Source organism: Fusarium oxysporum, chromosome III (assembly GCF_013085055.1).
Source record: "Fusarium oxysporum Fo47 chromosome III, complete sequence".
NCBI classification, from domain to species: Eukaryota; Fungi; Ascomycota; class Sordariomycetes; order Hypocreales; family Nectriaceae; genus Fusarium; species Fusarium oxysporum.
In genome coordinates, this window is record NC_072842.1 from 889,066 (window position 1) to 916,897 (window position 27,832).

At 49.3% G+C, this 27,832-nt stretch overlaps 9 protein-coding genes across 9 annotated transcripts; 3 read left to right on the forward strand and 6 right to left on the reverse strand.

The window, feature by feature from the left end:
- Positions 1 to 792: 792 nt before the first annotated feature.
- On the forward strand, positions 793 to 1,338 carry FOBCDRAFT_316609 (uncharacterized protein; the record flags this gene model as incomplete). The annotated part of the gene is made up of 1 exon (XM_031175498.2): positions 793 to 1,338. The coding sequence occupies one exon, from the start codon at positions 793 to 795 to the stop codon at positions 1,336 to 1,338; it is 546 nt and encodes a 181-aa protein (XP_031046631.2).
- A 262-nt stretch (positions 1,339 to 1,600) lies between these two features.
- FOBCDRAFT_156585 (uncharacterized protein) lies at positions 1,601 to 3,070 on the reverse strand. Its single transcript, XM_031195225.3, has 2 exons — positions 2,684 to 3,070; positions 1,601 to 2,630 (listed from the first exon to the last, which is right to left on the reverse strand). The coding sequence occupies exons 1-2, from the start codon at positions 2,811 to 2,813 to the stop codon at positions 1,699 to 1,701; spliced, it is 1,062 nt and encodes a 353-aa protein (XP_031028804.2). The 5' UTR covers positions 2,814 to 3,070; the 3' UTR covers positions 1,601 to 1,698.
- Positions 3,071 to 3,639: 569 nt separating this feature from the next.
- Positions 3,640 to 5,296, forward strand: FOBCDRAFT_216894 (uncharacterized protein). Its single transcript, XM_031175500.3, has 2 exons — positions 3,640 to 3,986; positions 4,051 to 5,296. The coding sequence occupies exons 1-2, from the start codon at positions 3,716 to 3,718 to the stop codon at positions 5,271 to 5,273; spliced, it is 1,494 nt and encodes a 497-aa protein (XP_031046633.2). The 5' UTR covers positions 3,640 to 3,715; the 3' UTR covers positions 5,274 to 5,296.
- FOBCDRAFT_216895 (uncharacterized protein) lies at positions 5,283 to 6,046 on the reverse strand. Its single transcript, XM_031175501.3, has one exon. The coding sequence runs from the start codon at positions 5,845 to 5,847 to the stop codon at positions 5,569 to 5,571; it is 279 nt and encodes a 92-aa protein (XP_031046634.1). The 5' UTR covers positions 5,848 to 6,046; the 3' UTR covers positions 5,283 to 5,568.
- Positions 6,047 to 6,387: 341 nt separating this feature from the next.
- Positions 6,388 to 6,809, reverse strand: FOBCDRAFT_216896 (uncharacterized protein). Its single transcript, XM_031175502.3, has one exon. It carries the CDS (start codon positions 6,790 to 6,792, stop codon positions 6,589 to 6,591), a length of 204 nt encoding a protein of 67 aa, XP_031046635.2. The 5' UTR covers positions 6,793 to 6,809; the 3' UTR covers positions 6,388 to 6,588.
- A 2,272-nt stretch (positions 6,810 to 9,081) lies between these two features.
- On the reverse strand, positions 9,082 to 10,855 carry FOBCDRAFT_316612 (uncharacterized protein). The gene is made up of 5 exons (XM_059611989.1): positions 10,692 to 10,855; positions 10,575 to 10,640; positions 10,421 to 10,525; positions 9,901 to 10,368; positions 9,082 to 9,852 (listed from the first exon to the last, which is right to left on the reverse strand). Exons 1-5 carry the CDS (start codon positions 10,825 to 10,827, stop codon positions 9,287 to 9,289), a joined length of 1,341 nt encoding a protein of 446 aa, XP_059464381.1. The 5' UTR covers positions 10,828 to 10,855; the 3' UTR covers positions 9,082 to 9,286.
- Positions 10,856 to 16,473: 5,618 nt separating this feature from the next.
- On the reverse strand, positions 16,474 to 19,800 carry FOBCDRAFT_248633 (glycosyl hydrolase family 3 N terminal domain-containing protein; the record flags this gene model as incomplete). The annotated part of the gene is made up of 4 exons (XM_031175507.3): positions 16,474 to 18,624; positions 18,677 to 19,065; positions 19,123 to 19,280; positions 19,696 to 19,800. 4 exons carry the CDS (start codon positions 19,798 to 19,800, stop codon positions 16,595 to 16,597), a joined length of 2,682 nt encoding a protein of 893 aa, XP_031046640.2. The 3' UTR covers positions 16,474 to 16,594.
- Positions 19,801 to 21,263: 1,463 nt separating this feature from the next.
- FOBCDRAFT_216901 (ergosterol biosynthesis ERG4/ERG24) lies at positions 21,264 to 23,371 on the reverse strand. Its single transcript, XM_031175509.3, has 3 exons — positions 23,102 to 23,371; positions 22,740 to 23,044; positions 21,264 to 22,686 (listed from the first exon to the last, which is right to left on the reverse strand). The coding sequence occupies exons 1-3, from the start codon at positions 23,161 to 23,163 to the stop codon at positions 21,596 to 21,598; spliced, it is 1,458 nt and encodes a 485-aa protein (XP_031046642.1). The 5' UTR covers positions 23,164 to 23,371; the 3' UTR covers positions 21,264 to 21,595.
- A 497-nt stretch (positions 23,372 to 23,868) lies between these two features.
- Positions 23,869 to 25,684, forward strand: FOBCDRAFT_216904 (mannose-6-phosphate receptor binding domain-containing protein). The gene is made up of 2 exons (XM_031175512.3): positions 23,869 to 24,595; positions 24,663 to 25,684. The coding sequence occupies exons 1-2, from the start codon at positions 24,240 to 24,242 to the stop codon at positions 25,246 to 25,248; spliced, it is 942 nt and encodes a 313-aa protein (XP_031046645.1). The 5' UTR covers positions 23,869 to 24,239; the 3' UTR covers positions 25,249 to 25,684.
- The last annotated feature ends 2,148 nt before the right edge of the window (positions 25,685 to 27,832 follow it).

Below are 27,832 nucleotides of genomic sequence, written 5' to 3' on the forward strand. Positions count from 1 at the left end.
AGATCATACGGCCAATATTTTGTCTTAGATCTAGGTACCATGTTTAGTCCTTTGCCAAGTCTAGATCAAACCCGCGTTTGTTCCTGGCCGATCTCCAATGACATCAACTACTTCCCTCACTAGCCTTGGCACAATAAACTCTTCCGAAACATCTCATCCTCAGATCTCGTATTCCCTCAACTCAAATGCTCTAAGCGCCAAGCCCAAACATCAGGAACCAAGATCCGTTACCCCAGCGCCGCCGCAAGCAGCCACCCAAACGCCGACCGCCGCAAATAGCAGATTCTGGTAATCTGCCCTGAATATCAAGCCATGTGCCGCAAAAACCGGAGGCGGCTATCAGCAAAGTTGCAAAACGCTGGGCGCATCAAAAAACGCGGGGAAGAGGCACTTCATCTCTGCAGCAACATCAGATCTGGATGTACAAAAATAGACGAGACTGCACGAAATGAGGCTTGACACTTTGTCGGAATTGGAAATGATCTTGGGGGAGTAGATGGTTGCAGGTGGTGGAGTAGATGCATCGTGGCTGGAATGTCTTTGGCGTTTTTGAGCAAAGCCGCCGCACGCGGCATGAGAGAGGAACTACAATGAAGAGAGAAGATTGGAGGCAAAGTTTTCTTTGGGAGCCCGAGAATGGTATGCATATAAACCCCCGAGGGCTTGGTATGTCTCGCATTTCTCTTCACCTCTCATCACACTCTCAAACAGATCCAGTTTCACCAAATCGTCACTCGTTGCAACATCACCACCACTCGCTCCAATACACACAACTCCAACTTCGACTTCAAGATGAAGAAATTCTTGCTCATCGCCCTCTCAGCCACCGGTGTTCTCGCCGTTCAATACTCCCCTAGCTTTCCCCTCCTCGCTGTCCGTCAAGTCGTAGAGGTTCCCTGCGCCGACCAGAACCTCAAGGACTGCGGCACCGGCTGTATCCAACTCGACTGGACATGCTGCCCCAGCCGCGCAGGCGGATGTCCTCCTACAGCTTACTGCGAAGTTGGAACGAACCAGCAGTACGGATGCTGTCCTAACGGCAGTATCTGCAATGGCGAGGGCGGTGGTACTACTCGTGCCGATACGACTACTATTGTTCAGGGCGGAGGCGGCGCGGAGACCCAGTCTCCTATCTTGGAGGGATCATCGACTGCTGTTATTGTTCCTCCTCCCGTTGATACTGCCACTATTCCTCCTGTTGTTCCAAGCCCTGTTGCGCCGGTTCCTGTCCCTGGAACGCCTTATCCTACACCCAGCACGGTTATCGTCAATGAAGGATCATCGAAGAAGTTCAGTTTGGTTGGCATTTTGGCTGGTATCGCTGCGATCATCTTTTGAGACAGCGACGTTTCCTTTGTCGCGAGATTGGAATAGACTGCTTGCTAGATTGGAGTGATGGCTTGGGATGGATGGACATCGTTGGAGGACTGGACAAACAGTTTTAGTAGATGAGCTGTGATAGACTTGAGTGTCCAATGGAATGTAATTACTTTCAATCAATTGAGAAATATTGATGTACTGGCCGAGCTTCACTGTTCAGTTGAGACAAATCATGGCTTGTCGATGCTTAGTTAAAAGGTCTTGCTGAGATGGACGAAAATTGGTCATGCTGAAAATGTGGTATCTATTAATTCTATGTATTATACGTTAAAGCCAAAGACTCATGTCGCCCGGCAATATATTATCATAACTCATTGCTTAGTCAATCTTGACGCAGACCTTGCCCTGGTGCTTGCCAGACCACTGGTACTCATAAGCCTCACGGAGCTGCTCCAGAGAGAAGATCTTGGGGTCAACGACAGGTCGAAGCTTATCAGGGTTGGCCTCAACAGCACGGCACATATCCTCCATCTGGGCACGGCTTCCAACAAGGAGACCTCGGGTGGTGCAGAGGTTGGAAAGGCAGTCGAGGAAACCAGGGTCGCTCTTATCAGTGCCACCAACGAAGCCAATAATCGAGATGACACCGTCGATCTTGATAGCGTTGAGGGACTGCTTCATGGATGTAGGACCAGCAACCTCGATGATGTGGTCGACACCAGCACCGCCGGTGAGTTCCTTGGCCTTGGCTCCCCACTCAGGAGTCTCGCGGTAGTTGATGATGTGGTCAGCACCAAGCTTCTCAAGAAGCTTAGCCTTCTCAGCAGAGCTGGTAGTAGCGATCACCTTTGCACCAGCAGCCTTGGCGAACTGAACAGCAAAGATACTAACACCACCAGTACCCTGAGTGAGAACCCACTGGCCGGGGAGGAGCTTCTTGCCCTCAAGACCGTACAAACCGTTCCAGGCAGTGAGACCAGCGCAGGTGAGAGTAGCAGCCTCGTGGAAGTCGAGGTTAGAGGGCATGGGGACAAGGCCGTGCTCATCGAAGGCACCGACGGTGCGGAAGGTTCCGTCAGTTACACCACCGAGACCGGTCTGGATGCTGAGCTGGTCGAGAGATCCGCCAATGTGGCCCTGGTTGAAGAGAGTGACGACCTTGTCGCCGGGACGGAAGCGGGTGACGTTCTTGCCGACGGCGAGGACAGTGCCGGCGCCATCGGAGCCGGGGACGACGCCGTCCTTGGCGGGGAAAGGGTACTTTCCGAGAGGGAGGATGAGATCGCGGTAGTTGAGGGAAGCACCCTGGACTGTGAAGTGTTAGAAGATTGTTGTGAGTGTGCGAAGTGAAGTTGGGACTTACTCTTGACGAGGACTTGGCCGTCGCCGAGCTCGGGAACAGACTCCTCGCTGAACTTCAGACCGCTGAAGTCCTTTCCATCACGGGAGGGGATGGTCCATTGCTTGACAGTCTTGGGAATAGATTGAGCCATTGTGAAGTATGAAGTTGAAGCTGTGAAGATGCTGTGTAGAGGTTCGAATTGTATGAGTTTGATGATAATGCCGACTATCAATGACGCTTCGATCTAGTCTATATATACTTGCAAATCGATCAGATAAGAAGAAAAATCTTTATAAAGAAACCGTTAAGGTAATTCTCGAAACATGCAGATTTGTAAGGAACCAACGTCTGTGCATGAGATTTGTAACCCATCCTCCAGCCTTGCGATTCATACATCACTGACGTAACTCTTGACGTTTACCGTGATAGCTCTTCTCCAGTTGTGGCAAAGCTTTAACTGCCGGGCCATGGGAACCAATGGCGGGCTTTGGACTAAGAGTTCCGAGTTCCACTTGTTTCTTTACAATGAAGCCATCATGTTTTTTTTGCGGTCCACCGTCCGCTGTATGGTACCCACACGGATCCGAAGTGTCAAAGCTTTTCGTTCCCGGTTCGAGCATTGAGAGCCGCCGGTTGCTCGGGGTGTTACCGCTTTTGGTGGGTGAGATGGTGTTGATGTTGACGTTTGAGTGTAAAAAGTCATTGGAGCGCGTGCCACGTTGTTCCATGACTCGTGGGTTCATGCATTGCTTGAGTATGTGCATGAGTTTGGAACATGGCATCTTGGCAGCAACAGCCTCATATTCAAGATCAAAATACTACAGTCACTGTAAAATTGAAGTAATTATTTCATCAATTGGAATGAATTAACAACTGTAAACCCGTTGCAACTGGAAATAATTGGGTCATGAAGCAATAACGTTACCGGGGCGGCTTTACAATCGAACATGCCCCGCTATCTGTCATCTGTCATCAACACCATCTCCAGATTCTGAATCCGTTCTCATTCTGCGCCAGAAACAGAAATCACATAATTCCCCCGACTACCAATCAATGGCAAAGGCACAGATCAACCTTAACGGCCTTGGTCTACAGCTCCCAAGCTCCAGTGGATCCTCAGCACCACCGACCCCTCGCCGGCCCCTCACACCAGCGGCACCACCGACGGGCATAGTGGTCTTCTCGGGTGGTAGCGCCGCTAACAACCTCGTCGATGTCTTCGAGAGCGTTCGAGAAGCAAATCAGTGCACGCTGAGCTACGTGATACCCATTTCTGATAATGGCGGCAGCAGTAGTGAGATCATTCGTGTCTTTGGTGGACCTGGTGTGTTCCCATTCCACGTGGCTCTTCTATATGCTATGGGTTTAGCTGACTGACAGGGTTCTAGGTATCGGAGATGTGAGGTCCCGACTTGTTCGTCTTATTCCGAACGATGGAAGTCCTGAGACGAGAGCTATCAAGCACTTCTTCAATCATCGCTTGCCAAAGGTCTACACTGAGGCCAGGTCAGAATGGTTTGAGATTCTAGAAGCGACTCATCCTCTCTGGAATGACATCTCGTCGCCCAAAAGGGAGCTCATCAGATCTTATCTGAACAGCTTCAATCTTGAGGTTGTGAAGCGCATGAAGCCTAGCAGCCGCTTTGACTATTCTGGGGCCAGCATTGGAAACCTCTTCCTCACAGGCGCTCGTCTCTTCACCGGTAGTTTCGAAGCTGCCATCTACCTGTTGAGCTCAATATGTTCAGTGCCGGATAGAATAGCAGTCCTTCCAGCCCTCAACACCAACTTTGCTAGCCATATCGCTGCTGGTCTTGAAGATGGCACGATAATCACAGGCCAGAACGACATCTCGCATCCCAGCGCTCCAACCGCCGCTGTGCCTGGAGCATCAGCCGGTGTGCACAGCCCAACAGTATCGCGACAGGACCAGCCATGGGACCAAGATCACCACCATGTAGAGGACGCGAACCTACCAGGAACACTACCTGCATTGCGCCGACCGGCCATTGCATTCTCCAAAGAGCAAGAAGAAGACCTACCCGCAAGGATTGCGCGAGTATGGTACATCAACCCATACGGCGAGGAGATCAAGATGCCCGCCAATCCAAGAGTCCTCGACGCCCTCCGATCTGTTCACAGTGTGGTATACAGCATTGGCTCCCTCTTTACCTCATTAATCCCCAGCCTTGTCCTTCGTGGTGTCGGCGATGCCATCGTCAGTCCGCAAGTGCGCAACAAGATCCTCATTCTCAACGGCACAACCGATCGCGAGACGGGTCCTTCAACGGCGCCTTTCACTGGATTAGACTTTGTTGGAGCTATCGCAAATGCTCTCGCTGACTCAAGAGGTCTGCCCAAACCCACGGAGGAGGAATACAGTCAATATGTGTCGCATGTTATTTACATAGAAGGTCTAGCGTCGCCGAAGGTGGATAAACAACTGTTTACACAGTTGGGTATAGATGCAACGAGGCTGTATGGTCCCAAGGATGAGAAGGGAAGAGGTGGGCGGTATGATGCCAAGGCTTTGACTCAGGCGCTTGAGACTATCATTGGAAGAAAGGATGCGCGATCGGACAGAAGTCGTCGAAATACTCTGGTGGGTTAATGAACAACTGGGGGGGGGGGGGGTTGTAATGAGACTTGAATGAAGCCATGAGGGACCCTTCATTCGGTTCACGCGGATAGAGGGGATCATCGGCAAGTCGAGTCAATCAAATATGATAAACATAAGAAAAAAAAATTGTATTAGATGGTATATCGCCGTGGTATGCATTCAAACTCCAGGTCTGACCGTAATGCCATTTCCACCACAATTCTCAAGACGCCAATCGCCCAATCCAACCCAACCAAACCCTTTCCAAGTACTCATTCCCAAGGCCGTGACCCAATAGTTCCTCCGCTCATTCGACATCAGCCGGCGAAAAGATCAAGTATGCCATGACAACAGGCCAAGCCGTCGATAATAGCAACGCTCCCATAACCGAACCAAGTGACGTTCTAACGCGATCGTAGGGACCCTTCCATCGGTCGATCAGAGCGCAGGTGCTGAAGATCATGGCGCAGGCGTAGAGTGACGATGCCCAGAATATACCGAGGAACATGTCCGCGTGTCGGTCTTCAGGACTGAGCACGACTTTCGAAGTGTCGGGGACGAAGGTTGAGGAGAGATTGTTACCCATTGTGGGGGATGTAAGTGGTGGTATGCAAGTATGTGTGGTGTTGAGTGGGTTTTAGTGGTGGAGGTTGAGTCGCAAAGGAGAGTTGCAGCAAAATCCTTTCGAATTAGAAAAAAAATTGTTAAGAGTTATTAAGTCACTCGCCAGCGAGGAAGAGAAAAGAATGAAGAGAGATTTTCAGCAAGACGCTCGTTCTTTGAAGAAGAGCGAATGGCTCTGACAAAAGAGAAGAACATCTCGCATGAGACCTTGCAGGGGTTATACCACCCATCACAGCTTCGGCCAATTGGAGTGTCAGGCCTGCGATTCACTGAGGTCGGGGCCAAGACGACCCGGTCGCGGATGCGTCTCGTTGGTTGAAACATCTGCGACTCTGCAACTGGGGGACCAATTGAGATACTCCTTAAGCGCGCGGTATGTGAAGATCAGCTTTGACTTGTGAGCTGACGATGAGGCCATTCGCATTGTCACAGACATTTATAAACTCTATTTCCCTCTTCTCACTTGGCTTGGTCATTTCCATTTCTTCGAGACCATATCTTTGGCTGGTCTTCATCAAATGTTTGGCACGGTCGGTGAACTCCAGGCTGTTTTCAGATCTGTCTCAGATCTGGGACGATACCGGGATGTGACGTTGGTAAAACCTGCAAGCAAAACAGCCATACCACTACACTAGCCCTGTGAAAAGCTCGATAATACCCCGTATTTCGGCGACTTATGGTTGTTTTATATGTATAGCATTGATTAATATTGCTTGGCTTGATCGTTCTTGGCGGAGCTGAAACGGGCTTGTTCTTCCAACTTCTCGGATCGGGGGCAAGCCGGATTGCTCCACTTTGGAGTCCCAGGCTTTCGGGAGCTGCATGTGAATTTGTCGGTCTTGGAGGGATCGTGCTTTTGGGGGATGGTTCGATCGGAGATTGATTGAACTCTATTCTGCATTGGCATAGTAAGATGTTCGTCTGAAGTCATACCTGACGATGGCGGCGGTTGAAAGAGGAAAACGCCCTGAAACCACTGTCCCCGCTACCGCTTTCAGTGGCCAGAGTCTAGGGTATGTAGAAATGCAGTTGACATCTGATTGCCTTCAACGGTTCTTCCTATACAGGAGTATAAAAGCTTTATTGAGAGATAGACTTAGGTTCTACTAATAGTTTGAGTTGTTCAATTGCTATTGATCTCCTATGATCTTGGTAAGGGACGTTGTGCGGAGAGCCAAGCTGCCAGAAAGCTGGAATGAACATAATCAGGTAGACGATAAACAGTTCAAAAGAATCCCCGCCAGGTAAACGGACCATGACAAAAAGTAAAAATAGCTCAGGTACACCCAGATAATTTTATTAGAAACCATTTATCATCTCAATACTGCTTATCTGTTAAACACATCCCAAGGCATAACTTGAGGCCGCCACCCAATTTAAGATTCTGCTGTTCAGGGAGGTGGCAAGGTACCGCAACCACGTCGTGTCTCAAGAAGGCCATAGACCATGTCTTGCCATTTCATATGGAACTTCCTAGTCTGGAATAAACCTCAAGAAAAACTCTTACAGAGTCATAGAGAGACTAGCCCTAAAAGCGGACATGCTAATTTCATGAACCCAAATCCTCACCATGTTGTTTCGGTGGCGGTACTCTGCCGACGGAACTTGATATATGGTTTCGTTGTCAAGACAAGACAAAGGAGAGTGTATGTTGTTCCCGATTCAGCGGTATCATTAAAAAAGGACTATTAAGAAAGGTTTTATCGGAAAGAGCATGGTAGACTGTAACTTATTGGCTCCGTTCCTGTATCTGCCTTGCTCCTCTGCAAGAGTTGGTTTCTTTGGATCAACTTCAAGTACAACATGGGCATCCCGATATAGAATACTTAAAAAGTTTCCCAAAAGTAAAAAATTTAGTAGCAGTAGAAGAGGTGGTAAACCAAACAGTAACTTAGGTAGCTTTGGGCGTTTGTCCCTATTTCGTTCTCTGCCATGTATACAAAGGGCAATTTGACGTAAGTGAAAACCCTAAGGGCAAACTGAAAAGTAAGAGCTTTTGACACTTGTTGCGCTGGTATTGGGTATTCTATATCAAGCTTGAAGTTTCTTTGTGGAATGTTTGCGAGGTGACCTAATAAAAGCCATAGGAACCAACGCGTTTTCTGCAGCTGCCCAATTATATCCTTGCATATTATATTAAATATGAAACTCTCTACTAATTTAAAAACGTTTATTGGTGCAGTGATATCATCTTCTATTGCGAGACTTTGTGGGGATTCTACTGCTATGCTTTGCTCCTACATCATAATTCACGATAAAGTCAAATCACCAAACTTTCATACAAACGAGTTGAAATTCACAAACAAGTATAAAGTACCCTCTCTCCCACGCACAAAAATCACACCCTTTCTTTCATGATCACCGTATCTTCATAACCCATCAATAGATCATCGCACTTTCACAACACCACGGACAAAATGGCCATCAACCACGGACTCCAAGCCCAGATATTCCGTCTCTCGAGTATTCGAACTAAATACCCCGGCTACTCCAATCTGATCTACGATAGCAACGGAAAGATAGTCAACAGACCCATATGCGGTCCCAAGATCCAACCACGCGTGTTCAAGATGCCTGATACGGTCTTCTACAAGCAAGCCAAGCCCACGCGTGCGAACGCCAATAAGATGCCCAAGGTGAATACAGAGGAGACGGATATCACCTGGCGTACCAGGGAGCACAGCGATAAGAACGATTCTTGAGATACTGTGGAGTCACTAGATGAGAAATCGAGGGTCGGGTGACAGGGAGGTTGAGGTGATACCCAGACCTCAGCGATGAAAATCGCTGACTCAGCTTATCGAGCTGAGCACAAGAACGTCATGCCCGCCCGATGCCAAAACGGAGAATCAGGGCAGCTATGAAGGAAAGACAATCAGTTCCAAGAGAGATGATCCGGAAATATCTGGGCTAGAAGCGAGATCATATTCAAGTCTCCCCCTTCTTCCCTTCTTGTGGGTCATTCACCTTCTTATTCAGGAGTCATCACAAGCTCTCCTGTGTTACACTCGGCAGGCTTCATCACTTTTCAGCAGGGATCAATAGCTTATCGAGACATAAATAACTAAGCTTAAATCCAAGAATATCTGACATCTACCGGGGTCTTCTCGAGTATATGCTGTACAACACGGCTTCCCTGCCGCCCGCCCCACATCGAGGCTTCTGAACCAGATGGTCCGGCCTCGAACCCCATTAGCTCTAGCTGTATCTATCTGTTTCTGCTTGGACAACTATAGCCCGACCTCGAAGAAACAGTACATCATGTAATCACGATGCTATGTGCTGCTCAAGACCCGTGACGTATCCACCCCAACTCCTTGCCATATTTCAGTTACCAGAATCTTCTCCCCCAATCGGGGCCCCCATCATGCGTGAGACTCTAAAGATGCCTTGCGGGGAACTTAGTCTTGGTGACGGTATGGTCCATAGCCCGCCCAATCCATATTCATTCTTGGGGTCGCCATGTACTCTCTGTTCATGCCTCTATATCGACGATGAGCTTCTGCAGCCTGGACCGGATCCCGATATGCTGAATGATAGTATTCCTGGTCAGCATACGTCCTCGGCCTTCGCCGGGAGTCATAGCTACTGGCCCTGCTACCCGAGCGAGATGTTGCTCGAGAAGGAGTAGCGGTGTGAATATAGTGTATCTCTTGTTGTTCCGCTAGTCTCTCATCCCCATGGAGTCTGCAAAGGTAGGCGAAGAATGGAGAACCGCGTTCTCGGGGCGCACGACAGCCTGGTGTGGTGCATACGTGGGTCAAGCAATACCCACCAGGGATTGTTGACTCATTGGGACATGCAGGGTCGGCGCAGGCATGAGTTTGGCAGAAATTCGAGTTGGGATTGCTGTCTTTGACGATTTCTGAACAGTCTCGTTGTTGACAAGTATGTCGGAAGCATTTCTGGGGGTGGGCGTGACCATGTCCGTTAGCGAAGTCGGGGCAGCCAGGCGCGGAACATAAATCTACATTGGACTGTTAGCTTTGTAAAGTGGGAGGAAGTAGATACTTACGAATATGACACCATCTCATAGTTGCGTTTTGATGGACATCCCGAGGCTGTAGGCAGTCCGGTTGGTCGCACTCATGGTCAGTACAGAATCTCGAGTCTCCTTGGACAATAGCGTCGCAGCCGTGTAAGAATTGGCATTTGCCATGGTTTGCACAGAGCTTCGTAGGCTCTCCCTTGTCATTCAAAAGAGAGTAGCCCTTGCAACCTCCGGGAGCAATACAACATTGATGTCGAATGCACCTCCGCCCATCCCGAGCCAACATTTCATCATGAGGTAAGATGTATGTTCGATGGTGGCAGTCGGCCACCTCACAATGGTGTTTCTTGCAGTAACGTTCAGAGTCATCCCGGTCGGAATCGCATTTCGTGAACTTGCACTGAAACTCTTTGGAGTGTTTTGTGCAGTACTGCGAGTTCTTGTCGCGCTCTTCATAGCATTGCTTGTCTTTGTCTTTCGCCTTACAGGAGTCTGGGAATGTCAGCATTTGGGTTTGGGACTCGGCCTGGGATAAGTGACTTACGGTCGCGGCAGAGCCAATAGCCGTGACCAATATTAGAGTATTTAAAGTCACCTCCTTCGACATCCAAGAGTTTCGTGTTGCATTTAAGCCAAGCACACTCAGAGTCTTAAAAGGAGTCAGCCATTTTGCTAAGAGGAAACGACAGGCTACTCACGTTTGTCGCAGAACTTATCTTTTGAACGCGTGCGAGTATTGCACCTGGGTCCGAATTCGCAGCAATCTGATGTACGGTAAGTAATTGACTTAGATAAGACCTTAAGGACACGCTCACGGGGTTTGCAATAATCTGCGTCTTTACCATTGCTGTAACACGCCACTGCGCGATCGCATTTGGACACACTGCATTCAGCGGGAGCTCTTTTGCTACTCCTACTGCTCCGGCTGCTGTTGCCTTTGCCGCTGCCCATAATGAAAGATTCGGCACTGGTATATATGATTGGTAGTTCCGGATGTAAGTGAGAAGACTAGATGCGTGACAAGATATATACTTGCCAAGGTAAAAGTATACCGAGATATGTCGGTAATCCAAAAGAAGTTCAAAATATGGGAACCTACTCAGTCGAGTTCTTCAAATTGCGTTTTGGCAGCTATATTTCGGGGGACATTATCCACCCTATATACCTTTGGGCTCAGCGCCCTCCCAAATCCTCGATACTGACTTAGGTCAGGCATAAATTAGCCGAGATCAGGCAGAGTCGCTAGAGGATTAATCCAATTCCTTTCGTGTAGCTCTTTTCACAGGAGTTACACGCAGGCTGGACTTCAATAGTATGCTTGATATTGTAATACTCCGGGAGCCAAGGACACAAACGTTGCCTGCCTGTACACCTTGGCTCCCTCTGCTAGCCGTGATAGATGATGAGGCGCAGTGAATGGCTTGCTGGTATCTCAAATTTGTCAAAAAGGAATTAGCCACGAGTCGACATCATGGAAGAGTATAGTCGAGACCCGTTAACCAAGGCTCCCATGTTGGATTGATGGAAGCTGGCTTAGCAATCATCACCAGTTAGGTTCTCAGCGATTACAAGCTTGAGAGATTTAGGAGTCAGCTCACAGCATCGGCCTTCCCAAATTTCGCTACTTGTCTGACTGCACTCAAGTACTGATATTGGCACCACCCTCCTTCTTGGTAGTTAACCCTTTCTCAATCCCAAACAACACTGAAGGATATGAGGCAACCACCAAACAGAAAGTATGGGGGTTCAAATTTCAAGCCTTGAGCCTCATCGTTCTGCATGCTGTGACTGTGGTTGTGCTCGTGTAGCGAATAATGTCGTAGCTTGATCACTTGAGTTGCATGACTTTGCTATCTCACGTTCTGTACTCGCTGAGAGGTAGATCGTATGAGTCGTTCCTTGACCCTGAGAGATATAAGCGGGCGTTCGTGACAAGGCTGAAGGTTGTTTGCGGCGCTCAAATCAATGCCGGCAAGGCAACCATGTAACTGGCCAAGGAGCCTTCTGGACCCAGGACAAGTGCAGTGTTTGTCAAAGGGCCTCCTGATGATAAGCAAATGGCCCCCCGGCGATTCGAGTTAATGGAGATCTATTTCTGTCAGTATCTATTGTTGGCACATAGCAATGAAAATGCGCCAGTTGCTCTTGTGCTTCAGATTACGAGCATGTCACAATATCGGAGAATTAACGAGGCAACTGATATTCATGTTGGCTGCTTGAGGCTCTCAAGACTTGAACCTGTTCTCATGGCTAAGAGGCGTAATGGATAGAGAGAGCAAGAATGATAGATGATGAAGCTCGGATGATTGATTGTTGACACAGAGCGCCTGTAGACATCGCAGAGGGGAGAATCGGTCGATGCTGTAGTGTTTGTTAATGCAACCCTTGACATGCTTGCGACGCACCCTTAGCGATCCAGAGACAGGCTCACTTGAAACAGGGCGTTATTGTTGTTGTTGTGCAAGTTTAGCCAATGAAAGTGGTCACGGGCAGTTGTTGGGAGAGAAGATGAAGAATAACATGCTTTGATATTTGCTAATGCAAGAGGAACCAATCGTTTCCAGGGGCCTCCCAGGCAGTCGAAATGCACTATCCACTTCCCCCAACAAGCTCCTGTCTTGTTTCCTGGCTCCTGCTGAGCTTCAGTTCCACTTTGTCTTTGTCGCTCATGCATCTTGCTGCCTCCCCCCTACAACGCAACGGCCTTTTGTGATTTTTGATCTCGCAACTGACAACACGTACCGGATCCAACAAAACAACTGCCGATATCATCTGATCGTCCCCAGTGCTGCACAAAGCTGTTGCACTACCGCGCATGAACCTGCGCTACTCAGTGCGACCGCGTCTTGGAGATGTTCGCACTTTGTAGACAAATATCAAAGCAGATAACGATTCCGCCTAGATCATCGAATGACGAACATTCTATATTTAGCCATATCAGTCTTGTGTCGTCTCGTTTATCCTTACATTTGATTAGCTCACACGCATCATGGCTGATAGTACAAACTCACCTGAGGGCAGACCAACATAGATCCCTGTACTGGTGGACTCGGCAGGAGCCACGACAGCATCAGTCGGAATACAGCAGGTTCACGCACTCTCTCAGCCATCATTCGAGTTGATTCTGGTGAAGAAAACGTAGCGATGGCGTCGAATCCTGAGGCACGTCCAAGCCAGCGGTCGTGGTGTGATCAGCGCAAGACGACACTCCAACATGGGAGGCAGCTTGAGTTGAACCAAGGCCATCAGACCAAGTGGGTAGCCATAGTTCGCTCAGATCCAACAGAGGTACAAGCTTGATGCCTGATCGTCTATGAAAGGACAAGTACTCATCAATCGCAGGCAATCCAATTTCTTGAACCACCAAACGATCGTCGATGCCCTCACTCGCAAGCACTGCTTTCAACCCATCAGTCATACACAAACGCAGCATAGGACATAATAACGAGGCTTCTTACCTGAACCGACACCATCCCGACATTGACTCATCGATGATTGACAACAATCGGGCCCGCCGTCATCTGTCTCTCAGCTGCGTCCATCTCAGCGACATATCTTGAGAGCGGGTGTCGAAGCATTTAAATATGACTTTGACCCTTGCACATTGTCCTTCCTACTTATCTTCGCAAGATCTGCCAGTTTGAGATCCCACTTTGAGCTGCCAGGGGTTATGGAATGCTCACTCAAGCGTATTCATCAAATCCCAGGAACTACCAGCCAAGCAATCTTCTGCGTAGCCGATTGTGTGACCATATCGCCTTGACAATAGGCAAATCAGGCCACATACTCTGGTACCATTTCAGGGTGTCTTCATCGGACCGAATCCACGAAAAACTTCATTCCTAATTAATCGACAGTTGATTTGATTGCTGGTTAGATCAGATGAAATGGATGGAGGGAAGCAGTAACGTGGCACAAAGACGTTGAGGCGATTCCTTCGGTAGGAACTTCCTCCTTATCAGAGACTGTATGATCAACGGTCGTTTTGTTTCTCTTCCTTTCGGCAGTTGTTTTGTTGCACAAAGACACGTTTTGCCACGGGACATTGATTATGACTTCATTGGAGCAGTTCGAATTATCGAAGAATGGCCCAATCCAAGCATCAGAAGGTAGGAAGAGAGTGTGGTATTATGTCCGGTAATGAAAATCAAAATACTGCTAATGCGATCCACCTCCAAGACCTAAGGGTGATGTCTTCCGACGACGAGGACTGCAAGTTCACAACTATCGGAAAATGGAATCATGTTGTTAGTTCTGAATACCAATGGTTGCTTGTGTATGCGTACAAGTTTCTCATCTGACTTTTCCATCAGCAGGTTGCCCATGGCTCGTCCGATATGAACTCAACCCCCCTCAACTCCCAGACCACATCGCACGTCCCCTTTCCAGAACACTGATGTCTCCCCGAAGAACTCATACGAGCCCTTGATCGAGACATAGACTTCCAAAATTGTTTCCGCAATCATCGTACACGCCATAAATCGAAACACTCCAGGTCCGTCATCACCCTTGTCCAGACATGCATCTCTAAATGTGTCTCAGAGCATGAAACACAGGTCAATGTCATGACTGTCTTATCAATACTAATCAAGTGTAAAGCAAAATCCAGCGCCCCCGATGTACGCATCATTCTATATACCACAGGAGAAGTATTCAACTCAGATGCGAGTTGCTGAAAAGATGATGTTCATGGGGCTGCCTCATTTCAAGGACACTCAGTCGCGATGCAAGGAATGCAACAGAAAGGTGGATGGCCCAGGCCAGATATCGGTTGGCTATCAACTTCGGAAAAACAATGTTCTTTTCATGACTGTCAGGCCTGTGCCTCCCAAGTCAAAATGCAAGGTTCGTTCCCATGCCCCTTCTCGGTTAAAGTTGCGAGTCATCCTCTGACCTATGATTCTCTAGTAACCATTGACTTAAGCTATCATTTGAGGCATCTAAGGTATTTGCCGACGCTACACTTGCTTGGAATCAAGCTATCTCTTGGGCATGTGCTGGATAGATCATGCGGCCCTTGGGGTATTCAGGAGATTTGCCGAAAATAAATACAGAAGTTCTCGCTCAGGCCCCATTTTCACACGTGAAAACAGATACGGAGTTAATGTATTTGAAGTTAATCGGTGCATATTTGGCCGCTTGTGTGACGTTCTGAGGCAGGCTATAGGTCTGATGGTCTGACATCCATCCCAGTTCCCAACGATCAGATCTAGCTTTCGACTTGTTATTCATCTTACGAACGACCCTTGCGCTATTGATGTCTAAATCTGCCCCGATGCCCCAGTTCGCACTCCGGTCAATTTTGAGTGTCCATAATCTATACGGAATACTCGATCTGATACTCCACTTGCCTTACACAACACATCGCTGCTCCTATGATTTTGGTTGGAGCTATTCTACATTCACATTACTAGCTCACACAACCAAAAGAACTACCACGGCTGAACTCACGCTTGGTACCCTTTTGGGAATCATTTTCGTGATGCCGAGTCTCAATCGCTGCTTCCAGCCTCATGCACATCTTCAGATCTGCCATATTCTTCCAATCCTCCATTTTAAAGCCACCTGCTTCACTTCTGCTTACCCAAAACCTTCTCAAACATCTTTTTCGAGTTCAAGCTAACATTAAGTTTTCAGATAGGCGTTTCAGACCACAAGCTACGAAGAAACCACGATCCCCTCTTCCGATACCCAGCCCAGTACAATGAAACCACGGATGTACTTTGGAACGCATACTTGAAGGTGCTGAAGAAGCCTCTTAGTCTTCATCGGATCGTCGTGTTGGCCCTCGCGCCTCGAAGAAAGAGCCCTCCAAGTAAAGTGCCCATCCACAATCTGAGAATCTCAATACACCCCATCATCCCATGCTGGAGAGTCTTGATATTCAGGATCACATCTGGCATTTAGCCAGAATACATCATTCATCTTAGTCACGGCTAGTCGGGGAGAATACATTTCAACAGACAGACCCATGAAGTGGCTGATATGTGACTCAAGAATCCTCTGTATTTCCCCACGACACTGTTCCTTTCGTAGTAGCGAGGGAAGAAGGCTCCGGACTGCTAAAAGTTCAAACGAAGAGGATATTTCTAACCTCAGGAATAAGAAAGTACACCCTGCCGAGACACGCCGTGTCTTCCATTAAACCTTCAGCCAGATCAGTGCATTGCCTTAGATATGGCCATTCTTCGCTGCAATATGAATACTTGCTATATAAACAATGTTCTTTGTTTCTACCTTACATCTTTGGCTTTCAAAATATTTTCAATGCTTTCGTTCTCTTCTAAACTGATAATAATGGTGAGCATGTTATGCTACTAAAGATATGAAGCCATTGCGAGGAGTACTCTAACGTGTCGCAGAGTTGGGTATATTGTTGACCATCATGAGTGAAATGGGGGTTCGTAATGGCTTTTCTATGTTCAATACGTATACAACAATTAATTCATTCATTCCTCGTTATAAAATGTAATTAATCCTCGATGGAATTTGGATGGGTACGTAATTTTTCACGCATAGAGTGTTTGCGAGGCCAATCAAGTACTAAGCCCGAGGTTGTAGGCAGCCCAACGAACCAAGGCATCACGAAAAGCAGACTGAGTTCAAAATGTGCGTGGTTCTATTCATCAAGCTAAGCGAAAATAACTTCACCGGCCATTGACGTAACTGGCGCGCGGCTACTATGTCCTACCAAAAATGGCCCCTGTCTGCTTGTCCTTTATTCCAATTTGGCGCTGAGAGGCAGCTTGCGAGAACTACTTCCAACCCACACCGTCTTTGGATGGTCGGTGATAACCCAGTTCTGGGCATTCACATCCCAGTTGCTCAGATCGCGACGGGTCAATTGAGCGTTGAAGATGGCGCTCTGGCCGGGAGCAATGTTCTCGATACGGTCGAAACCGCGGAGGACACGAACGGGTTCGTTCTCGCCACCGAGGCTGACATACAGCTGGGGAATCTCGTCGGAGGTGGCGTTGCCTGTGTTGGTGATTGTGGCTGTGACGGTGTACAGGATATCCCACAATTGAGGGTTACCGCCTGGGGCACCAGAAGAGGGAAGACGAGGCTGGGCTGAGCCGTTGAGGGCGTTTGGAGGTAGGAACTCTTCGGCAGTCTTACCAAACTGGCCGCCGTCGTTAGATGCCTCGCTGGCGGATGAGGAAGTGTTCAGGAAGGGGTAGATGAACTTGTAGATGTATCGGACACCCTTAGGGAACACGTAGTCGTTGAGGTTCTTGCTGAAGTTGCCAAAGGTTGGGGCAGGAATGGTCTGACCAGCAGGAGGAGAGTAGGTGGAGTTAACGTTCTTCTGGATGTTGAGGTCTGAGTACTCAAAGGTAGTCCAAGACAGACCATGACCGAACTCGTAGAGAGGAGCAGCGGTGTTGTTGGGAGCGCTCTTGCCATCGGTGCTGGGAGATCGTCGATCAAAGTGACGGTAGTCAATGAAGACACCCTCCGAGAAGTCATCCTGAGGAGCGCCACGGCCGTTGTTCGCCTCATAAAGAACCTCGGTACCGTAGCTCTCACGGGTGCGGCCCCAAGTGAAGGGAGATCGGCCAGGGCTTACCTTGCCGTAGAGGAGATCAGCGATGGCATTGCCAGACTCTTGGCCGGGAAGACCAGCCCAGACGATGGCGGTGATGTTGGGGTTCTTCTCGTAGTCGGCGAGCAGGACAGGGCCGACGGTATGCAGAACGACAATGGTGTTGGGGCAGATGGACGAGACGTTCTTGATGAGCTCATCTCCCTGTTGCCAGAGGGTGAGGTTCTTGCGATCACCGAAGTTTCCGTCGACTTCAATGTAACCCTCACCAGAGTCGGCGTTGGCAAAAACGATAGCGGTCACGTTGGGTTGGCTGACAAGAGCCTGTGTCTGGGCCCATTCGTTGTTGGTCAAGATGCTCTCATATCGAGTTCCGTCTTGGGCAGCTCGGTTCTGGAGACCTTGGTCGGGTGTGATCAAGTAAGGGAATTGAGAAGTTCCCGAGCCCCAAGCCATAGCCAGGGTACCATTGTCGCAACCACGGTCGCCGCAACCATTGGGTCCAGCAGGGTTGGGACCGGCGTCCTCACCAATGACAGCGAGGAACTTGGGATTGTTGAGGGGAAGGGAGCCGGTGTTCTTGAGGATGACGCTTCCCTTGGCGGCAGACTCACGGATGTGGTTCTTGTGGTCGTGCTGGACGTTGACTCCAAAGTTGACTTGTTCGCGGTTCTCTTGAGCAAATGTTTGGACGAAGCCGAAGGTGTCGCGGGTCCAGGAGGAGAAGTTGATATCGGGGAGGTCCTCTACCGACTTTCCAACCTTGAAGAAGGCCGACATGATTCGCAGAGCCATGTCATCAACTCGCCAGGCGGGAACAGTTCCGTTGATGACAGCAAGAGTCAGGTTTCCACCCCAGAAGCTATATCCACTGTCGAACGCAGTGTCACCAGGCATGCTCATATCAAGACCAGCGACGGCAGAAGCAGCACCGGTGTGCTGGGCCGCCCAATCGCTCATGACGAAGCCCTGGAAACCCATCTCGTCCTTGAGGATACCGTTGAGGAGCTTGGAGTTCTGGCAACCGTACGAGTTGTTGATCTGATTGTAAGAGCACATGACGGAACCGACGCCAGCGCGGACGGCATCAGCAAAGGGCCAGGCGTAGAGCTCGTGCAAAGTTTTGTCGTCCAGGTTGGAGGAGAGAGACTCGGAGATGTTGTACTTGCGGGACTGGACCTCGCCACTCTGTCGGAAGTGCTCTACAAGGGGGTCAGTTCTCTGTCGATTTCCCAAACCGTCCAATTGGCTTACCTTGCTCGTTTGCGATGTAATGCTTAGCACAAGCAATGACACCTGCGTCTTGGATGCCCTTGACGGCCTCGGCCATGGCATGGCCAGCCATATAAGGATCAACGGTAAAGCCCTCCCAGTTTCGTCCACCAGCAGCAGTGCGGCCAAGAGGACCAGTAGCAGGGCCAAGAGCGATATCGATACCCTTCCCCTTGAACTCAGTTCCCATCAGAAGACCCCTCTCATACCAGAGAGACTTGCTCCAAGAAGCACCAGCTGTGGTGCCAGCGGGAAAAGCACTGTTGTAATCGGACAGACGAATTCCAAGAGGACCATCCTGAAGACAAAGACCTCGCATACCAAGACGAGGAATTGATCCCACGTTTCCTACACAGCGTTCGCCTTGCCACCTGAGAGAGTCGTTAGTCAAGGAGACCGAGATGCACTGTTCGCAAGGAGCTACTTACCCAACACCAGTGGTCAAGTTGACCTTTTCGAGGAGAGTGAGCTGGGACACAAAGTTCTTCGCTTTGGCGTAAGCTTCCTCCCAGCCAATGGCATTAGGATCCATCCATGGTGAAGGATAGTGAGGAGGCGAGTGTGCGAGTGTATCTCTCGTGACAACCTTTTGAGCGTCAGTATTCTGATCAACAACCGTCACAGCAGCCACCGCCGCGCATAACGTCGGTATTATTGAAAGGTGCATTCTCTGTAAAAATCGGACGTCTCGAATAAAAGGCTTATTCGAACAAGGTTTGAGCGATCAATTGCGCCCAGATTTGGTGGTCTAGAGGCAGAAGTAGACAGCCACGCAAATGCACACTTGAGAAGCAACTTGATGTCGACAAACTCAATGAGAGACTGTCTCGGGGGTTTTTGTGTAGGCTAAGGGTGCAGGCGATTGCGGAGGGAAGATCGAAAAAAGAAAACAAGGCTGCAAGGGAGGAAATGATCGCGATTTGGTGCGTAGCGTCCGAGCGAATAAGGGTGATATGGCAACAAGGCTGAGATTAGGTGAGGAAATGGTAAAAAAAACCGACCTTTACACCAGCCAAAGTGCCTGGAACTTCAGAAGCAAGAGCAACTGTACCATCAGTGCCAGCAGCACCTATAGAGAGGGCTGCGGCGACCCAATTCAGCTTCATTATGACCGTGTCTTCCTATAATATAATATCTATAAGTTTGGTGAGCCTTTGTTACTGGGGAGAGGGATCAATGTCGTCGATTTAACATTGAGGGAGTAGACTTACAGGCTAGTCCAATATATTGGAATTAAGGGGACCAAAGTTGAAGGGAGCAAGCCACAACGAAGAACTTTACCGACGAGTGTGAGGAGGGGAGAGAAGCCTCAGAAAAGAGGTGGTATTTTAACATTTATATATTCACAAAATTAAACATTGTCACCACGTGCAGCTACAGCGAAGAACACGCACGACAGCTGCAGTGCTGTAGTCTAAGTTCAGTGCATGGGATATCTAAACCCTGTCTAAATGCTACTCCACTAACAAGCACCGCACCGCACACTGCACATCCCTTCCCTCACGGACGGACGCCGCCTCTCCCGAAGCTTAGCAGAGATTAAAATGCACTGCGAAGAAAGGTTCATCGTCATCAAATGCTGTGTCAATGTACCCCACCGCGTATGCCTTGACCTGGGGACTGCATGCCGTAGCTTGCTGGGGAGGGTCGATCACGGCTGGTATTGGACAATTGTCGTGAACAGGCTCTTTTTCTTGGGTCGTGGGGTAAAAAGGGCCGATGTTGGAGGCAGCTTTAGACCCAAAGGAATCAGTCAAGACTCGTCTGACCATCGACTTACATGCGTGTTGTGTGAATGGGAGAGAAGAGGATGTAGTATTTGGACTGGAGTATCTTGACGTCACATGGTCTACTCCTCGGACCAGACCCCAATTGCATTGCATTGTCCCTTTGTTTACCCATAAACAAGAGCTGGACTGAACTGAACTGGGCAGATGGTGCTGCAAGTCGGTGGCCTCTTAGATCATGAGAGTGTTGATCTCATCTGATAAATTCCCAACACGAACTGGACCAACGTTGCACTACAGAGTACACCTCGTCAGCTCAGAACCGTGATCGACATAGCTAAATTTTACCAAGGTCATGCCCTCTCCAGATCCTGTAATTAATATAAGTCAGAAAACCCAAAATAAAAAAGTCTAATCCGCCCTAATTGCCCTCACGCATGAGTCCTTGCTCGAAATTACGGAGTATCTTTTTTCGGTGAATTCTTGCTCTTCCCTTGATCAATTGCCGAAACAACACCAGATTTTCTACATATTTCCCCGTCATCATCATTAATTCCCCACGATGCCCTTGCTCCCCCGCCCCTTGGAACCTTTTTCTTTCTTCCCCGCATCCCAGAGAAACTAACCCCGACCCCAGCGATCGTCTGCGTCCGAAGAACCACCGCGGAATGTCGGGCCTAGAGCCCGTCTCCATTGATTCCAAGTCGTGATCATCTTTGTATTCTTGGCGAAATGGTCAGATTAGCAAGAGTTTTATTATTCTGTAGCCGTCTAGGAGGTAATGGGTGCCCTGCTGGGCTCGTGAATTGGCGCTGTTCCTTGGATGTCTGGGATCAGGAAGATGTGCGTGCTATGCTACGTTGTAAGTCAAAGGCACAGCAGTAAAGGCTTGGGTGGTATGCAGATGCAGGTTGTTTAAACGGTCAAATCATTATTAAGTAGCTTTCTGTGGTAGCTTACTGCCCTTCTAGGCAAGTCTGTCAGCTCCATCTATGCGATTTCATCCTTTCAAGGATCATCATGATACCCCTTAGCCCATTACATGAATCAATGCCATCATCGACTCCATAGAATACACTTTTTTCCCTCTCCGGGCCACCATACCGCCAACGTCTCTAAGCGTTGTGGTACTCGGTCTAATTATCTGAACTCAACTAAAAATCCCATTCATAAATCAGTAGATACCAGGGATGATTCGGTATCGAACAATCTTGCGGTACTCCTCCCAGTCCTTGCCGTACTTGCGGTGGCACTTGTCGTCGTCACGTCGCTCACGGTGAATGAGGAGGATAGCAAAGTACAGGATGTAGAAGTAGGTGATGAGCATGCCCCATCCCTTAGCTTCGCCCCGGATAACCTCTCGACCGTCTCGCATAACCCACGCGCCCTCGGCATGAGTTCCGGCGCTGAGAATCTGATACCCGGCGATACCGGTGGGAAGACAGTAGGGCCACGACTGGATCCAATCGCCCAGGTAGTTGATGTGACGAGCGATTCCCCACCAGCCTGTTGTGAGAAGCTTGCTGCCCTTCTGGGTCTGGATGTACTTGAGGTGAGAGATTCTGGGATCGTCGGGGTTGGTTCGGAAGCGGTTCTTCTCGTTGTTGGCTGAGCGGAAGATGTAGAAGCCAAGGCCGATGAGACCCAGCATACCGGCTAGTCCGAGAGGGCCGAGAGAGACAGGGTGAACGGAGAGATATCGGGTCTGCAGCGAGTAGACATATGGCACCCAAACAATATCGCCAAAAGCCAACATCATACCGAAGCCATCGGTGGTGATGTCCATGGTCGTCAAGATCGCGGGCTCGTTCCACCAAGAGTCGAAGACATACAGAGCCTGAACAGCGGTGATGAGGATAGAGCTATCCGTCACGAAACCATAGTTGCGATACTGCTGAGCGCACCAAGAACAGTTCATGATAATCCAGCCCATCATTCCAGGTCGAAGCTCAAGGAACTCCTTGATGTCAACCTCACCGATGAGAGGGATCGAAATACGGGGGTTCAGTTCACGACCGATGAACCAATCATACAACATGTTTCCGGAGTGGCCTCCGGCAGCAAGCTCGCGGTTCTCCTTATTTCCGGGCTTAACGCTAAAGCTTCGAACGTAGACGAAGGTGGACACGAGGTAGGAGTAGATGATGTTGGCGGAAAGGATCTGAATGAAGTTCTCCGACATGAAGGTCCAGACCGGAAACTCGGCACCCTGAGCAGCGGTTCCAGCGGCAAGGACAGCCAGGGTGAAGGTGCTAGAGTACAAAGCTGCGAAACGTGTTAGAAACGTCTTCCTCTCATCATTCCCAGGTTTGACGAACTGTTAAATCGGTACTTGAGTTTTCCTCCAGAGCGCAACTCGGTGCCCTCAACTTCAACCGCGGGAAGAACCCGGTAGAGGATCAGGGAGAGGACATTGTATCCGATCACAGCGGCGGTTCCCTTCCAGCTGACCAGGCCAGCGACGCCATTGCTGGGCCATCCGACTTCGTGTTTCAAGGCATCGAGCGATAGGGTCTTGGGGTGAAGCAGAGATGGCGCGGGGCATCCCGAGATGTCGTTGCAGACGAAGTTGAAGACGTATACGAGGATGGGGAGGAAGAACGAGATGACAAAGGCGCCGGGACTGAGAATTGTTAGCTATGATCTGAAGAGTGAGGTAAGGAGATGACTTGAAACTTACGGGCCAAAGAACTCATAGCCGTGTTGCTCCTCTGAAGCCGGCTGTTTATCTTTGACAGCCATGTTTGAGGTTTCGACGAACTCAGATCAGGGGCTTCAATTCTTTCTAAGTTCAGATGCCAAAGGAATTCTACTCAAACAACGTGGCCTCTTCTTCTCATGAAACAAAGATCAACTCTTTGCAAAAAGTGAAGGCGAGTCTACGGGAGTCGTGACGAAATTACACAGAATTAGCTTAATCTAATCAACGCGTAGTGTATTCTTTTTCGGGCCCCGCTGCTTCCCCTGTCGTATTCGCGTATTCGGGAATGGCAGTTGTCTCAGGGCAATTGGCGAATTAGAGCTTGGATACTCCGTAGTTTCACTAACACGACGGAAGTCGGCAATAGATTTGTTCGGCAATAAATATCTGACTGTAGTATTAAAATAGAGTTCTTATATCTCTTACTTGAGAGCGGTATACGCAACTCGTCATCTACACGATTTGGCCAAAGTTCAGACTGGCTTGTGAGTCCAAAGAAATCGGTATATCTTCAAGCTCCAAGGCACAAAAGTCTATGATGGTGCCGGACAAATACTTGTCCCGTTGGAGAATATCCTCTCACAAAGGGGCCAATCACCAGCCACACATGTCGCCACAAATCCAAGCCCCATGTGTCTTAATTCTCCGGTCAAGGGGCGTAGAGCAAGGTGTGGAAGGCCATGGCGGGTTTTACTATTTGTGGAAAAGACAGTTTGAGGTTTTGGGGATTGCAACAGGAGCCAGGCCCCAGGGACCACAACGCGTAATCAGGGAGAATACATACATCATCTCCATCTCCATATCGCCAAAACCCTCGCGACTCAGGCCTGAAACTATATGTTTGTGTCTTCTCTGTGAAGTTGTTCCGCTTACTCACCCGTCCCTTCATTATCAGCCCCTTTTTTGGTGACCATTGTTTTTGATGATAGGCTTTATCGCAATCATATAGCTCCGATCAACCAGGCAGTAGATCTGTCCCGACGACCATTCCATTCTAATCCATTTGTCTCGGCTTCAATAGTCCAACGACCAATATCCTCATACGGTTTCGAATCGATAACCATCGATAACCATCGATAACCATCGATAACCATCGATAACCATCGAGTCCATCATCATGCGCTTCCAAGCATTACCATTCGCTTTATCGTTACTCGGTTCGGCGAGCGCTCAAGTCGCAGAGCAACCGACAACCACGATCCAAGTCCCACAATGTACAGCAACTTCACATACCGGCATGGGCGGCTTCTTCGATCTACGACCAGATATGGCCGTCGTGCCCGATGAGAACACAAAGAAGTACGCCGTGACAAAGGACTACTTCTCAAAGGGCTACGACTACGGAAAGAACTTCACATTAAACATCTGCGGTCCGGTCGTGGAGCCAGTCACAAACGTCGTTGGTGTCGAGCCGCCTTTGTGGCAGAACGTGAGCGCTTATTACATGGTGGGAGGCGAGGTCTTCTCAATAGGGTGGGTTTGAACATGCACAACTTGGTGCATTGCGCACAAAGGAATGCGCCAGCTAATACAGACGCAGTTTCGAATCAATGGATTTACAGAGCCGTGGTCGCAAGTTGGTTCTTCAATACACAGGGGGCTCTCCTTGCGGCGCCGACGTCAACAAGACGGAACCTATCTACGAACGATCCGCCCAGCGCGACTCGTACCTCGAGGATGAGAACGACTTGACGGCTTACACGCCCGTTCCGGAACCCGAGGAGCCCGCTGAGGAGGAACCGAAGCCAAAGGACAAGCGAAGACGCAAGTCGACGACCATTTCGTTCCACTGCGATCGAGACCCAACCACGACCTCTGCCAGCGTCTCCTTTGTCGGCACAGATCCAGACGAATGCGCCTATTTCTTTGAGGTCCGATCCTCGCACGCATGCGCCCACGCAGAGCCACATAAGCCCGGTAGCGTCGGCCCAGGCAGCATCTTCGGACTCATCGTCGTGATCGCGGTGCTCGTGTACTTCCTCGGCGGCATCTTCTACAACCGAACGGTGACCCATGCGCGCGGCTGGCGACAACTCCCCAACTACAGCTTATGGGCGGGAATCTGGAGCTTCATCTGCGTGCGTCGTCCCCTCCCCGGCTCCAAGCCCGAGCGATACTCTCCCTGAGTTATTTTCCTTTCTCTTTTTGCTCCTCCGTTATTTTTTTGGTTTTATAGAAAAGAAACTGGGGGCTGACAGGTGAGGTTTTCTCTTTTGGTTTTATAGGAACTTTGTTTTTGCTGCTTCACGGCCTGTCTGAGACGAATCACCGTTCGACGTGGCTACCAACAAGTACACTCGAGTGCGAGTCGGAGAGAGCAGGATAGAGATGCCGAGAATCGGCTGATTGACCAACTAGATGAGGAGTGGGAAGATTGAGGCTAGAGTAGGAGGATCATAGATGCGTGGTGTTTCTTTTCCACTGGGTGTTGTTGTCTCGGGGCCTGGATTGGGCTCTCATATTTAAAATCATGATCGGAGTTTTAGGGGCACGATATTGGTCACGCGTTGTACTGGGCTTGAGATTGGTCGGTACTTCAAAAACATGTCAAAGTTGATCAAATTCGTCCATGGCTATGTCTCTCTTATGTGATGCATGTATGTGATGTGGCTTGGTGAGCGCCATCGGTCTTCGTTGTGCGTGTCTTGCCGTGGCTGTCTAGCTACCCTGCACCATTACACCAAATACTCGGCCGAGTCTTATCAGTGCCTCAAGCCACCCACAGTGTCGGTGCCTTGGGAAAGACATGCTCCCAATTGGGGTCATGTACTCCGTGCTCCTTGAAAGCATGGACTGTCAATGCAAAGTCTTGCAGTAGGCTAATGGTGTTCGCACGTTTGCTTCTCGCACTGCGAACTAAGCAGCCACATGCTGTAAAGCACCTATCATATCCCGCTAAAGCACCTCAACGTAACCTAAGGGCACAGGTTCAAGCTAAAGACTTTGTTAGAGACGGTGTGAGCGGTCCGGCCCATGCCTAGACGTTCTAACCAAGGACACTCTATTCTTTTGACGTTTTCAGAGCCAAAGTTACAAAAAAAACGCCACGCGGAAATAGGAGGCAGATGAAAGCCACATTCATGTAGCTGATGCCATTTTAGGTCAACGTGCGGGTTTGGACAAACATGCAGTCGCCCAATTGTCGTTGACGAGATACATGAAAGAGATTTGAGGGGGGAACAAATTGGTTCGCGGGTTAATTAGCTCAGGGGTCCACGTGTTGAGAGAACGTTTGTAGCAACTGCAGAGGAGAGACAAAATGAAGCCATCGTCAACACCAATACAACGTGGTTTGAAGGAGCAAGATACCTACAGCTGCAGCTGCAACAATGGCCCCGCTGGAAACGAGGCTGGCTAATGCAATGAAACATTGATCGGATCTCAGATCAACCCGAGGAGATCTTCAAAAGCCCACCAAACGGGGAGACGAACCGGAAGCGCCGTTCGTTTCAATGGTCATGGCATGACGCTTCATGCATAATACACATCAAATATGACCTGTTCTCGGAGATAAAAATGGAAAATCTCAAATCTCAATTGTCCATCTACCCGGCCCCCGGGTGTCGGTTCGATCCTGATATGCACGCAAGATAAAAACGGGCTGAGACTGCGAGACAATCCAAGTCCAGCTAGCCACAGTCCGAGAGAGGATGACCCCTGCAAGCCTTGTTTCCTCCCAACGGCTCTGGCACTTTTCTCACAACGGTCGTTGTCTCGGCCCCTGGAACCGAAGCCTTGCGGTAAATGTGTACAAAGATATTGGATGGGATGCACAACAGGTATTATGTGCGATGCATAGCGCAATAATACACGCGCTCTTGATCAAGTGATTATATGTACCTTCCAGAAAGTCCGAGAAACAGGGTTCATGCGATTGACGAATTGTCTGTCTATGGAAAGGATTCCACCTCCGCAAAAAGAAACGTGAGTGACAGCATTGCCGAGAATACTCCTTGCATAAGGTCCCTCCTTCGCATTGTTTCCCCGAGAGAAGAAGAACAAGAGAAGAAGAAGCCAGAAGTAGCAAAAACGCAGCCTTACTCCTTTCAGTCGAACCGGCGTTAATGTACAATAGACTTCCCGTAACGTTCTAGCCAATGCATGTCTATCATGATGTGTGTGGAGACGTAGAGGTCCTCGAGTGCGTCATGTAAGGTATGTATATATGTATGTATGTATCTGGTTCGTGCAGCACGGCGACCTCGAGATAGCCGATGAGGCGAACTAAGGGGATCTTCGAACTTGGTCTTGAATACGATGGGCTTCGGTCGGGAGTATGTTATATCGTATGGTAAGAGAGTTCGTCATTGCCGTGGTGTTCATCTCTTGAAAAGGGAACTCGATCTTCTGCAAACAAGAATCTGGAACCCGTTAGCCGTGAGCTCCTCCAATCTCGTCTCCGTCGAGTCTTCCCGAAGCCGACATTACCAGTTGATGATCCTCTGCGCCCGTTGTCCCTTCTGATCGTCGTGTTTCCCAAAATCGATATATGCATCTGGTCTGTTCGCTATAGTTCCCGAAGATCAAACTCAAGCAAGTATTAAGTTGCATCTCATCACATGGCTTGAGCCACACACACACACAAACACACACATACGCCATCTCTGGGCTATGTCTAGCAGCACACCCTGCCCCTACGACCGTTTTCTGTCTCACATCTTTCTGACACCCTTTACTACACAGCCCATCCTTGACGCCTCCCACGCGGGT

Coding starts and splice junctions, on each gene's coding strand:
- FOBCDRAFT_156585 (XM_031195225.3), bottom strand. CDS start 2,813: ATGGCTCAATCTATTCCCAAGACTGTCAAGCAATGGACCATCCCCTCC. Junction 2,631..2,683: donor CGGCCAAGTCCTCGTCAAGA/GTAAGTCCCAAC, acceptor AACACTTCACAG/TCCAGGGTGCTTCCCTCAAC.
- FOBCDRAFT_216894 (XM_031175500.3), top strand. CDS start 3,716: ATGGCAAAGGCACAGATCAACCTTAACGGCCTTGGTCTACAGCTCCCA. Junction 3,987..4,050: donor TCGTGTCTTTGGTGGACCTG/GTGTGTTCCCAT, acceptor ACAGGGTTCTAG/GTATCGGAGATGTGAGGTCC.
- FOBCDRAFT_216895 (XM_031175501.3), bottom strand. CDS start 5,847: ATGGGTAACAATCTCTCCTCAACCTTCGTCCCCGACACTTCGAAAGTC.
- FOBCDRAFT_216896 (XM_031175502.3), bottom strand. CDS start 6,792: ATGCCAATGCAGAATAGAGTTCAATCAATCTCCGATCGAACCATCCCC.
- FOBCDRAFT_216901 (XM_031175509.3), bottom strand. CDS start 23,163: ATGGCTGTCAAAGATAAACAGCCGGCTTCAGAGGAGCAACACGGCTAT. Junction 23,045..23,101: donor GGCTATGAGTTCTTTGGCCC/GTAAGTTTCAAG, acceptor AACAATTCTCAG/TCCCGGCGCCTTTGTCATCT. Junction 22,687..22,739: donor ACTCAAGTACCGATTTAACA/GTTCGTCAAACC, acceptor CACGTTTCGCAG/CTTTGTACTCTAGCACCTTC.
- FOBCDRAFT_216904 (XM_031175512.3), top strand. CDS start 24,240: ATGCGCTTCCAAGCATTACCATTCGCTTTATCGTTACTCGGTTCGGCG. Junction 24,596..24,662: donor GGCGAGGTCTTCTCAATAGG/GTGGGTTTGAAC, acceptor ATACAGACGCAG/TTTCGAATCAATGGATTTAC.
- FOBCDRAFT_316612 (XM_059611989.1), bottom strand. CDS start 10,827: ATGGGCAGCGGCAAAGGCAACAGCAGCCGGAGCAGTAGGAGTAGCAAA. Junction 10,641..10,691: donor CGCAGATTATTGCAAACCCC/GTGAGCGTGTCC, acceptor ACCGTACATCAG/ATTGCTGCGAATTCGGACCC. Junction 10,526..10,574: donor AGATAAGTTCTGCGACAAAC/GTGAGTAGCCTG, acceptor ACTCCTTTTAAG/ACTCTGAGTGTGCTTGGCTT.